General features: G+C 46.8%; 1 protein-coding gene across 1 annotated transcript in view; it reads left to right on the forward strand.

The window, feature by feature from the left end:
- The window catches only part of notch2 (notch receptor 2), a 93,015-nt gene that overhangs the window by 4,812 nt on the left and 75,703 nt on the right, over positions 1-12,500 (forward strand). Inside the window, exon 2 of the mRNA XM_063201978.1 lies at positions 11,751-11,832. Within this exon, the coding sequence (XP_063058048.1) occupies positions 11,751-11,832 (82 nt within the window). The remainder of the gene's footprint in view (positions 1-11,750; positions 11,833-12,500) is intronic.

A 12,500-nucleotide genomic window follows, 5' to 3' on the forward strand; every position in this document is an offset into this window, starting at 1 on the left:
GAGAGAGAAAGAGAATGTGCATGCGTGCGTGGGTACGCGCGCCGTTTGTCTGTGCGCTCCCTAATTACTTCCCCATATCACTCACTGACTATTAGCCCCCTCACCCCTCCCTTACCCTCCCCTGCCCTCGCCAAAAAGCCTTGTCTGTCACCCGCGTGCCTCTCATATGCTCCCCCCGACCCCGCCACTCGCCCACGCCCACTCGTGCACAAGGCACAAATGGACTGAAGCAGAAGTGTCCCTCGGGTGTACTCCTGAACCACACACACACACACACACACACACACACACACACACACACACACACACACACACACACACACACACACACACACACACACACACACACACACACACACACACGTCTCTCTCCATCCCTCCCTTCCTCTCCTTCCCTTGCCTCAAGCTCTTGGCCCTGTTGAGGACATGGTTGCTGACTGTTGACTGACTCAGGACTCAGGAGAGCCGAACAGCCAAGCTTCGGTGCTCTGCTTTCCTCTACTGTGCTCTGGTTGGCCGGACAGCCAGACAGACAGTCAAAGGCCAAACGTGAGCAGATATCTCATGCAGCAGTCCAGGCCAGTGTCTCTGCACTGCAGTGTTCTGACTTCGTTCATAGCTCTGTTCTAAGCTGTTCTGCCCTGTTCCGCACTACTCTGCACCGCAATGCACTGCACTGCACTGCTCTGTACTGCACTGGGGGAGCATTTCTCGAAGGCATAGTTGCTAGCCAGTGAGCAACTTGGGAAGTTGCCAATGGGAAATTGCACTGCAAACAGCAAAGTTGCTAACATAGTTACTAGCAACTAGGGTTTCGACAAATACACTGCAGCTCTCTGGTCAGCCAGCCATCCAGCTAGCGGGCGGGAGGTCTGGGAGGATGGGGGGGCTGGAAATCTTCTCAATGTGCAGACCATTATGCGTCATTATGTGTGTCAATTTACCAATGAGCTTACCGCCCAATGGCGCCCACATTTTAAGGCCTGTGTCTCTTCTGATTCGAACCAACATGTGTTTGCCAGCTTGTCCAAGCGAGGTCTGTGTGCAGACAAAAGCGCGGGTTGGTTAGGGGGTTTTTCACCCGTGAAAATATTCTTGTTGTCTTGTGTGTGGCTAAAACTATGGCTATTCAGCTTGCCATAAGCAGTGGTATAATGAAAAAAATCCCCCTCATAAAGTGGAATTGAATTAGATAGTGGAAGTAGGTGAAAGTTTTCGCACAAGTAGTATGTTCATTCTTTGTTTATGTAACAAAATGGCCAATGTAAACCAGGCATGCAAGAGATGGCCGTCCCATTTCATAAGCCATCCCTCCTCTCCGCCATGTTATGACGGGGCTGTGAACAACACAGCCATGCATTCTTCCCCTGGCACTTTAGGCGTAGCAAGAGCATTCAAATAGTTTTGATCGAGGTCGTGCGGCATGTGTGCGGTTTTGCACAGCGTTTGGCCACACAGCGAATCTCCCTCTTGCTTCTGAAGTGGTTTCCCCATATCCCACCGCACCCCCTCCCTTGCGGGTTCACACACTGGAATTGGGTGCACACACACACACACACACACACACACACACACACACACACACACACACACACACACACACACACACACACACACACACACACACACACACACTACGATTTAATGCCCTTTCAACCTCTGGCCAACACCGCTGCCCCACCCAGTTGTGTGGCACAGTTCGACCCCATACATGAGCACTCAAGTTACAGCCAGGGAAGAAAGGCAGAGACACTGCTGGAATGTAAGAGTAAAGTCAGAAGTGAGGGAGAAGTGAGCGAAAAACAAAGACAGCGGGAAAGATGCTCGGAACTTGTGGTGGTGGTGATAGTGGTGTGTGTGTGTGTGTGTGTGTGTGTGTGTGTGTGTGTGTTGGGGGGATATGCGAAGGCCCCTTTCTCATTTGCTTCCGCTAGTGATGCGGGAGCCATCCTCAGGCTTCTACTTGCACGATCTCTGAGCTTTGTGAGCCAGTTGATGGTGGTGGTGAGCATGGGGAGCGCAGACACTTTCATCCTTGATTTTCTGGTACGGGGTGTATGCAGGGTTGTAAAAAGTATTAAAAGGTGATAAATTAAAAACCCCAAATTTAATGGCCTTAAAAGTTGCAAATTTTCTCAAAAGGTATTATTTTTGGAAAAACAAGGTATTTTTTTTTTGTTGCACCATTTTGATACAAAAAATCTAAAAAAAGGTAGTGAAAAAGGGTATTAAATAGTAGTAAATTTGACTTCAAGATTGGTGTATACCCTGTGGTTGCAGCACTAAATGAAATGGGTGAGATGTATTTTAGGCAAAGTTATACATTCTGTGTTTTGGCAATGGTTGGCTAAATCCAGAATAACATGAATGCTTGAAAAACAAAATCTGTCCGAAGGAAAGACTTCTTTGGCCCGCTTCCATCCATACTGGTTTTTGTAAACATTGTAATTTACCCAACTGTAATACATTAGTGAAGCAGAAAAGCATCCGCCCACTGAGGAGTGAGTGAACGTATGCCAATGGATGGGATTCAAATGCTTTTGCAAAAAGGGAGCGTGGAGGAGGAGGAATGTCGGAATGGGGGATGGGGATGGGGAAGAGACGGATGAAGAAGAGGAGTGAACGAAAGCGGAGGTGTTAAAGAGGTAGATAGAGAAAATTAGGGTGAGAAGGGGGGTGGTATGGAGATTGACAGATAAAGAGCAGGCGTGAAGGGAAAGGGGGGAGGGGACCGAAGGAAAAAAAGATAGTGTTGAAGAGATGGATACATGGAGAGGAGAAAAGAAAGAAAGAGAGAGAGAGAAAGGGATGAAGAGACAGAGGGGAGTGAAAGAAAAGTGGTGTTAAATAGAGAGTACAGAAATAGAGAAAAAAGTGTTAAATAGAGAGGTGGATGGAGAGGAGAGAAGGAGAGAAAGAAGAGGGGTGAAGAGAGATAAAGAGGGGACGAATAAAAAAGGGAGGAGAAGAAACGTATGGGCCCTTTTGGCTCAGATTGCACCCCAACCTCCCACCCACCCTCCTTCCCGGCCCCCACCCCCTGTTGCCTCTGCTTCACATTAGAGCCAAACACCTTCACGCTCACATCAGCGGGGATCACAGACGCCTCCACGCCTGCCGACACACTAAATCTCATCCGTTCAGCCTTTCCTCTCCTCTCCTCTCTTCTCCTCTCCTCTCTTCTCTCATCATGGCATCACTCTTGTTTTGCTCCATGTTGCTTTCACTTCTCAAACCCCTGGCTACCATAACCCCCCCCCCCCCCTTTCTTTTCTTTTTTTTTGTCTGGATCTTTTTTCTCCCTCTTGGCCTCTTACCCGGTTTGCCCAATCTCGAAAGATGAGGAGACGGGGGGCCAGGGCAATCGCACCTCAGATACTCAGGCTTGTTGTTGTGTTGTAGTCTCTGTTTTGAGTGTGTTCGTGTGCGTGGGTGCGTGTTTGTGTGTGTGTGTGCGTATGTGTGTGTGTTTAGTTTAGCTATGTCAGTATGTCAGTACATGCACTGGGTGTTAGGGTGGGTTGGGGAGGGTTGGATTGGGTTTTGTCTGCTGTGTGTTAAATTAGCTTTTTTTGATCGTGCTGTCTGCTGGCCCCATGGATGGACCTTTATTTGACTCTCTGCACCCCCTCTCTCCCTCTTGTACCCCTCTGGCCCCCCGATCACCCCCTCTTGTCCTCCTCCCATGCCCCTCTCAACCCCCTTCTCGCCTCCATCGCACCCCTCTCGCCCCTCTCTCTCTCAACAGCAGTTAAATACCTGGGGTGCTGCAGCCTTTTGCACAGAACATTTGTAAGCTCCCCTTGTCGAAAGACAAACAAAACCCAGTGAAAGTCTTGTCTCGCTTTCACTCTTTCTCTCTATCTTTTACTCGCTGTCTTTCTCTCGTAGTGCCTCTCTCTCCCTTCATTCTTTCTCTCTGTCTTTCTCTGTCTCTCTCTCTTCCTGTCTCTCGTCCTTGGTCTGTCTGTCTGTCTGTCTGTCTGTCTGTCTGTCTCTCTCTCTCTCTCTCTCTCTCTCTCTCTCTCTCTCTCTCTCTCCTTCTTAGGTCAGGGTGAGAGTTGTTACCCCCCAGGAACATGAGACCTTTGGTGTTTTGTTTGTGTGTGCGAGACGACTTTGTTGTGGTGGTTGTTTACTGGTGACGCAAGCCGAGGGTAAACACAGGCCAGCCGCCACCACCACAGCCAAGCGAGAGAGAGGAGGAGAGGAGATCAGAGAAGAGGAGAGGAGAGATGGCTTACTATAGTGGAGATAGAAGAAGAGGATAAGAAGAAAGGAGTGGAGAGGGATGGGAAAAGTAGAGTGGAGCAGAAGGGAATAAAAGGGAAGGATGAGGAGAGGGAGAAGTAAATGAGTAGGAGATGACAGTGGTATGTCACCTGACATTGCTTAATGAAGTGAAGAATAAGTTAGTAAAGGAAAGGAGGGCTGAGTGAGTGGAGAGAAAAGGGAGGCGTAGGAGGAGAGGATGGCAATATGATCTACCGATAATAACAGTCTAATAACAAAAAGCAGTGGGAACTGATGGAGAGCAAAGGAGTGGAGATGGCACAGGAGAGAAGCAGAGGGAGGGAGTGCAGGAGAAAAAAACGGTGGCAGAAATAGAAGAAGGACTAAGTTGCAGTACAGAAGAAAGGTGTAAACGATAGGAAAGAAGTGGAGAAGAGGACGGGAGTGAAGAGGTATGACGAGGAAAGACGACAAAAAAGAAAGGATCAGAAGAAGGAGTAGAGAAGAGCAGGTTTCCACTGGCAGCCATGCGTCAGAGCATGACAGTAACTTACATCACAACGACCTATAGGCTATAGCCTAAGGGTAGGGACACATAGGAGGCGAAACAAGCGCGGAGAAGAGAGGCGCAATTCAACCGTCATCAGGTCGTCGCAGCGAATCAAATGGAATGGGACAGTTATGTTGTTGATTTGATTGGGCCGCGGCAGGCGAATTCGCTCCTCATTTGCATAACATTAAACTTTCTTTAATAATTTCGCTTCGCTTCGCTCCTATTCGCTTGCTTTCGGTTGTCATCGCTTGCCTTCGCCTCTCTCATAGGAATGAATGGCAAAGTTCGCAAATTCGTGTGTATGTGTCCCTACCGTAACACAGAGAAGACAAGTTAGTGAAAGGAAGGACACGGAGAAGGGCAGGGGAGAAATGAGTGAAGAAGAAGAAGAAGAAGACGACGAAGAAGAAAGGAGTGGAAAACTGTGGAGGAGGACTAGCATAGCATGCCTCCACTGGCAGCCATGGGGCAGGGCATGACAGTACATCACATACAGTAAGCCTAGCCTAACATACAGAATAGACGTTAGTGGAAGGAAAGAAGCAGAGAAGAGGAAGGGAGTAAATGAGTGAAGAGGCATGGGAAAGAAAACGGAAAAAAGAAAGGAGCAGAAAATGGAGGAGGGAGAGGAGGAGGAGGAGGAGGAGGAGGCCTTCCTCCTTCGGCAGCTAAGGGGCAGAGTGAGTGAGTGAGTGAGTGTGTCGTTTGCGGGCAGCTCTGCAGTGGAAGCTCTGTAATTGGCGGCGGCCCGTCCCAAATCCTGTGAGATCATCTCTTCTGGCGCTCACACTCACCGTGGGGATGTGGAGCTCGTCAGACCAGTCCGGCCCCAGCCAGCCAGCCAGCCAGCCAGCCAGCGCTCTTTCTGTCTTTCTCACACTCTCTCCTTGCTCTTTCATTCTCTTGCTCAATCATTCTTTCGCTCTGTCTCTCTGGCTCTGTCGCTCCCTCGGTCATGTCACCCCCTTCCCCCTTGCCCTATATTGCACACTCTCTTTCCTTTCTCTCTCTCTCTCTCTCTCCCTTTTTCTCTGTTGTATTTATCCACTCTCTCTTTCTTAAGGGTGGTTTATGCCTCGAGATCAGCGTCACTGCATCATGATGCAGTGAGCCGCGCAGTTAACGGAGTGAAGCCCCCCCCATCACGCAGGTACTCTGGGGCACCTCCCCAAAATTGTGTCTCGACGCAGGGAGCGACGGCGTGAAAGGGCGAAAATAGGTCTCTGATTGGTCCTCTCGACCAGCCTGCTCTGTCCTCGAGTCGAGAACAAGCGCTACTTCCTTGTTCTAACCTTCGTCGGTCTACGGACTGTGAGCTCTTCATTAAATAAGTTGCCCGTGCTTTGTTGTTTGATTTATTTACACGAACCAAAGACAACACATGCGTTTGCAAGTTACGACGCTGTTACGACGCTGTTATTTGGACAGTTGAACAGTGGTTCCGAGGTCGAGGAAACATTCCGCTTCGTCCTCGACAAATGAGCCACTTCTTTGTTCCAAACTACTACTGTGGCTGCCAGTGCGATCAAACATGCACGTGATATAAAGATTTAATGTTTCATTTTCATTCTCGTCGAGTCTGTGATGCTAAAAAACAACCGACACGTCTAGTTTACTCTTTGTATTGAAGGCAGTTTCAGCGTGGAATGACATCGCGCAGACCGTGCTTCAAAACAGGGCATAAACAAGAATTAACTGCATCATGGCTGCGACAAGCTCACTCTGTGGCACAAGGAGGAAGCATAACCCGCCCTTTAACCTCCCTTTGCACCCCTCCCCTCTCTCTTCTTCTTCTTCTGTCTTGCACTGCACTGCTCCTCCTGTCTCCCCTCCCACTACTCTAATGGCTTTTCAACTCCCTGCTTTTCTCCCCCCTTTGGCCTCTGCCTGTTTCTTTGGCATTCCCCCTTTCTTCGTAAACTACCCTTTTTCTGCCAGTATCTCTCTCTCTCCCTCTCTGTCTTTCTTTCTTTCGCTTCGCTTTCCTTTCTCACACAGCTCCCCCAGCCTGTTTTTATGTCCTTTGCTGTCTTTTCTTCATTTTGTCATCTCTCTCTCTCTCTCTCTCTCTCTCTCTCTCTCTCTCTCTCTCTCTCTCTCTCTCTCTCTCTCTCTCTCTCTCTCTCTCTCTCTCTCTCTCTCTCTCTCCCTCTCTCTCATTCAGTGCATTATTGTCACAGGGGTGTACTTGACAACACCCCCCCCAAAAAAGGTCTCAAGTATTTTGAAAGGAGGTGCATTCAAGCAAATCCAAGGCTTATTGTAACTGCGTTGTAGTGTTGGGAATAGTTTTTTATGGATCTTTTTTTAATGCCAGACTGGTTACCACAATCTGCAATACGCTTTCTCTTCTGTAAGCTTGACTGTAGCTTGAGTCTCGTGTTACAGGTGGTTGCTCGATGCATGCAAAGGGAAGAGCTAGCTCGATATCTGATGAGATTGTGGAGATTTTTGTTAGGTTGTTGCACCGCAGTCATGAACCAAGCAGGCTTTTCGCTGGCGGCTTCAGAAATGCACGTCTCAGCCTCAGGTTCAGAGAACAGTGAGGTTAGCCAAAACCACCCGCTTTAAACTTTTTTTTTCTCATTTAAATAAATTAACTACTTTTTGTCTGCTATTTTCTGCACTGTAGTGAACCATGCATCGTAGTGAAAGAAAAAATAGATTGCCTGTGAAGGTTCTTACTTATCCAGGCTTTATTTGTCAAAAGTGTGAAGTTCTAATCTAAAGAAATTAACTTGGTGCTTGAAGCTTGACGCTCCACCAAAAGACACCCAGGCCAACTTTGCTTACAACTGAAAACATTGCTATGTTGTTCATAAAAAGAATCGCAAGGTCTATGTTTACTATTTTAATCCAAGTCATGCATCAGAATTGCAGCAAACACACGGGCACTGGAGTTATTTGCTGTCAGTAAGCTACCAGATGAGGTAAGGCCTTGTGATTCAGTGTCACATTGCAGAAGCCTGTCTGAGACACTTCAGTGTCTGTCTGAGTCTGAACTGGCAGCCGGGTCACTGGCCCGTCTAAGCTTAAAAGTGGGTCATGGTCATGGAATTGTCACCCACACAGTGTGTGTGTGTGTGTTTTTTTTTAATTGTGTCCTTTAAAACGTTTTTGACAAAGAAAAGTGGAACACTAGACTTATAGCCTGCTGTGCGTGTGAACTGGAAAAAACAAAATATAAATTCAGTTTGCTTCTCATGCACGCTGTACCACTAGTGGCACGATGTTAGTCTTTGAAAAGTTAAGTACTGGTACCATAGTACTACAATACTATGACATGACACAGGGCCTTTAGTAATGCACTACCACTTGGTCATCGCCATTCTGGTAACAGCAAATTTATAACACTGCCTCTTTAACGGGTTAACACATGTGTAGTGTGCTGTGTCTGTGGAAGGCTAGTACGTGGGTTTCCAACCCCTGGTCTGTGGACCGGTACCCGTGAACCATTTGATACCGGGCCGCACAACATGAGTCCAAACAGTCCAAAAGGAATCCCCATTATACTCTTTTACCTGGTCATAAGTGCATACAAATTTGGAACTAGCCTTCAGTAATTTGGGTTCTTGACAGTTACATCCTGTTGTGTGTCTGCTGGTCCACGAACTGGTCCTTGGTGCTAAAAAGCTTGGTTAGGACTGGGATGGAAAACAGAATGCACAGCAGTGAAAGTGTGGAATTATGGAATAGTGAGATCTCCCTCAGAAGTCTTGATGTTAAAATTGGTCAATTGTAATGGAAAAGAATCCCGACACAACCACCACATTGTTAAGCCTACTTTGCAAGTGGTTGAGAGAAGCTGTGTTGTTTGGATATGGCAAGATGAAGGAAAAACTGTGTTTACATAAAGAGCATATCCTATGTGGAGGCTGATGTGAAGTTTGTGTTATGGAGTCATGCAAAGTCTGGTGAAAGAAATGTGAGCAGTGTGGTTAAAAAAGTCAAATCATTTTCATCTCTGTAATATCAGACTTTGTCTAATGTTTTATGAGTAGCGGGCCTGTATCTAAATCAGGCCCTGTATCTCTGTGTTTATTAAATGGCTTGAATTCTTCAAAAGTTGATTTGCAACTTGACCAGAGATATACAGTATTTTTGGGTCCCAAGGCCAGGCTAGCCAGTTGAAAACCACAGTGTTTAGACCACAGAGGGGGCCCCTTTCTTGAGGACTGGAAGTCACTACAGTGTGTCCATGATCTGACTGTGTTGCAGCCAGAGGCACTCGCACACTGGATGCTGTTGTGCGCATATTAATAGGCTTGATGGTTACTAGCCAAAGTGTACGTTTTGACAGTCAGCCAGAATGGGGCATGAAGGGTTTGTGTGTGTGTGTGTGTGTGTGTGTGTGTGTGTGTGTGTGTGTGTGTGTGTGTGTGTGTGTGTGTGTGTGTGTGTGTGTGTGCGTGTGTGTGTGCGTGTGCGTGTGCGTGTGTGTGTGTGTGTGCGTGCGTGTGTGTGCGTGTGCGTGCGTGCGTGTGTGTTTGTGTGTGCGTTTGTGTGTAAAAAGCCTCATTATCAGTCATGTGCTTTCACTCTGTCATCGATGAGTGTGTTGAGTCTAGAGAAAAACAAACAGTTCAAGTAGTAAGACCTTACTACCGGTACACATGTGTGCGTTGAGGCTGAGTAAAACCTCAGTCAGAACTTCACTCATACTGCTGCGTTGTGTGGGCTTTTATATTTTACAAACCCCCAAACCCCAATCCTCTGTGTGTGTGTGTGTGTGTGTGTGTGTGTGTGTGTGTGTGTGTGTGTGTGTGTGTGTGTGTGTGTGTGTGTGTGTGTGTGTGTTGCCTGATCTAGTGCATGTGTCAGGGTATTTCCTGCCTACCTTTCTGGCAAGTGCGCGGCACGGTCAGCACACAGGAAGAAGACTACTATTAGTGTTGCGAGCGCTTCCTGTGTGTGTGTGTGTGTGTGTGTGTGTGTGTGTGTGTGTGTGTGTGTGTGTGTGTGTGTGTGTGTGTGTGTGTGTGTGTGTGTGGCTGCTGCCGTGAAATCATCTGACTTGTCTTGAGGCGCTGCAGTGGGAGGCCTGCTTGCCAGCGCTGAACTCTTCACCCAAACAGCCACAGTTGCGCACTCTTGCTTTCATTCTCTTCGCTTTAAAAGTGTGTGTGTGTGTGTGTGTGTGTGTGTGTGTGTGTGTGTGTGTGTGTGTGTGTGTGTGTGTGTGTGTGTGTGTAGTTGTAGTGGGTTTGCATTGTGTGTCTGTGTGTGTGTGTGTGTGTGTGTGGTTGCAGTGGGCTTGCATTGTGTGTGTGTGTGTGTGTGTGTGTGTGTGTGTGTGTGTGTGTGTGTGTTTGGGGTGTGTGTGTGTGTGTGTGTGTGTGTGTCTGTGTCTGTGTGTGTTTGAGGGGTGTGTGTGTGTTGAAGAGGTTTTCTTCTTTTCTGCGAAAAGGATGAAGGGGTGTTGGTAGACATGGCACAGGGAGTGTGTATGTGTGTGTGTGTGTGTGTTGAAGACGATGTTTTCTTTCTCTCTGTGAAATAGACGAAGGGGGTGTTTGTTGACAAGGCACAGGGAGATAATGTCTGTTATCTTAATGCATTGGCTCATCCTTTAAGCCATGCTAGGACCCTCTTGTCCCTCCTCGTCATCTATCTTTCACTTGATGAAAAATAATATTTATTTTAGCATTACTGCTGGTGGTATCAGTGAAACGTATGTGAATGACTACTTTTTTTAAAACAGAACTAACAAAAAAAACCTCAGCAAGAGTAAAAAACTGCAGTCATAGTTTGGGCATGATGCATTTTTTCCCCCTTGGACAAGATTCACAATTTTGTATCGTTGCTGTGACTTGTTTCCTAATTCAATTGGGAGATATTTTCCTGGCGGGCGCCGTGCTGCTGACACAAAGCTAGTAATAAGTGGTTTTACGGTTCACATGTCAACCACTAATACATGCCTAACTGTCTGCATTGAGGATTTATAAGACACGTGTTGAGCAAAATCCGTCATTCGTTAGGAGTGCATTCACAAATATTTTTCCTTTGCCAATAAGGGCATTATTTTGATCATAATCATAATAAAGAACCTTTTAGGTTCTCGACTTTGCTCAACACGTCTTAGATATGACTTAAATAATAAATAAATGATTAGATATGACTTAAATAAAATGTTAGCTTGTACTCTTTCTTCTTGGGTCAGATGAGGTGGGCAGATGGATATCTTCACCCTTCTTCAGCATTGGATCGCTATTGCAATGCACGTTAGACAAACCGTAAACAAAACAGAGATGACAGCATAGCAGCAGGCAGGGCTGTTGTGGTGAGGTGAGGTGAGGCCTTTATAGAGTAGTCTCACTCTGTCTTTTGTGTGATGTGTCTGTCTGGCATCCGTAGCAGTGGCTAACCTGTCTGTCTGTTTGTGGTTGTGTCTGCCTGTCTGTCTTTCTGTCTGGGACCAATAGTGGTAGTGGTTCTCCTTTTTGTCTGTCTTTCTTGCTGTCTGACTCCCTGACTCTGTCTACCTTGCAGTTTATCAACTTGTTTGTCTAGCTGAATTTCTGTTTCTCTGTCTGTCTGTCTGTCTGTCTGTCTGTCTGTCTGTCTGTCTGCCTTGTTTATTTGGGCGACCAAGTGTCTGGTCTCCACAGTTTACATGTTTTGTTTGTCTGACTTGTTTGTGCTTGTGTTTGTCTTTCTATTCAATGGCTGAGAAATGTGTGGTTTTCTGGGTTTCCCCCCCACCAAACTTCTCAAATTGCCATCTCTCTAGAAAAAGAGAAAGAGAAAAGGCCGTAAATGTGATGAATTGTTATTGCGTGAGAGGATGAGCAAACGTGTGCGTGGGGGAAGTTGTCGTCTTACCACAGTGCCTTCTCGTCTCGTGCTGATTGTTGTAAGATAAAATAGTGGCGTATTTCTTTTCACGATGTGTTATGTTGTGCTAGCGCTGCACTTTCTGACTCTGACTAATGGTGCTTTTTTCTGTGTTTTTCATGGAATTCAGGGATACAGTGCCTGGACTCCATCAAACCATGTATAAACAACGCCACCTGCGAACGATTCAGCAACGGTACCGAATACTGCAAGTAAGGAAGACACACACACACACACACACACACACACACACACACACACACACACACGTCTTTCCCCCTTTTTTAAATGTATTTTTCGGGCATTTTAGCCTTTATTCAGATAGGACAGTGAAAGAGGGACAGGACATGAGTGGGCAGAGAGAGGGGGAAGGATCGGCTAATGACCCAGGCAGGAATCGAACCCGGGTCGCCGGCATAATGGCCCAGTGCCCAACCGTTAGTCCACAGTAGAGCCGTGTCTTTCCCCCTTTTCATGAACCTTGATAGTTCCTCTCCTTTTCAGTTCCTGGGTTCAGAAAAGGAAAAGTTCTGCCAGATACCCAGCCCAGTGATAGCCACTTAACCTACTGATCGTAAATAGTGAAACTCTTCAGACAGTGACCCACAGTAATTAGTCAGTGCTGTTAAGAGCACATGATGAACCAGTAAGCCTTCATGGCATTCACACTCTCTCAAGCCGGTTTGGCCGCCTCTAATTGATTATTATCAATTTGTCCGTCAGTTTTTGCTACACCCACTGGCTGATGACTGATGGATTGGTCGTAATAATTACGCCATAAGTGCTAGTGCTAGTGATTTAGGCATGCTTGTAGAAGCCTTCTCCAATTTGCTTGTTTTTTTTTTTTCAAAATGTGTTTTACCTTGTTTGGTTTGTTAAT

This window comes from Engraulis encrasicolus, chromosome 6 (genome assembly GCF_034702125.1).
Source record: "Engraulis encrasicolus isolate BLACKSEA-1 chromosome 6, IST_EnEncr_1.0, whole genome shotgun sequence".
NCBI classification, from domain to species: domain Eukaryota; kingdom Metazoa; phylum Chordata; class Actinopteri; order Clupeiformes; family Engraulidae; genus Engraulis; species Engraulis encrasicolus.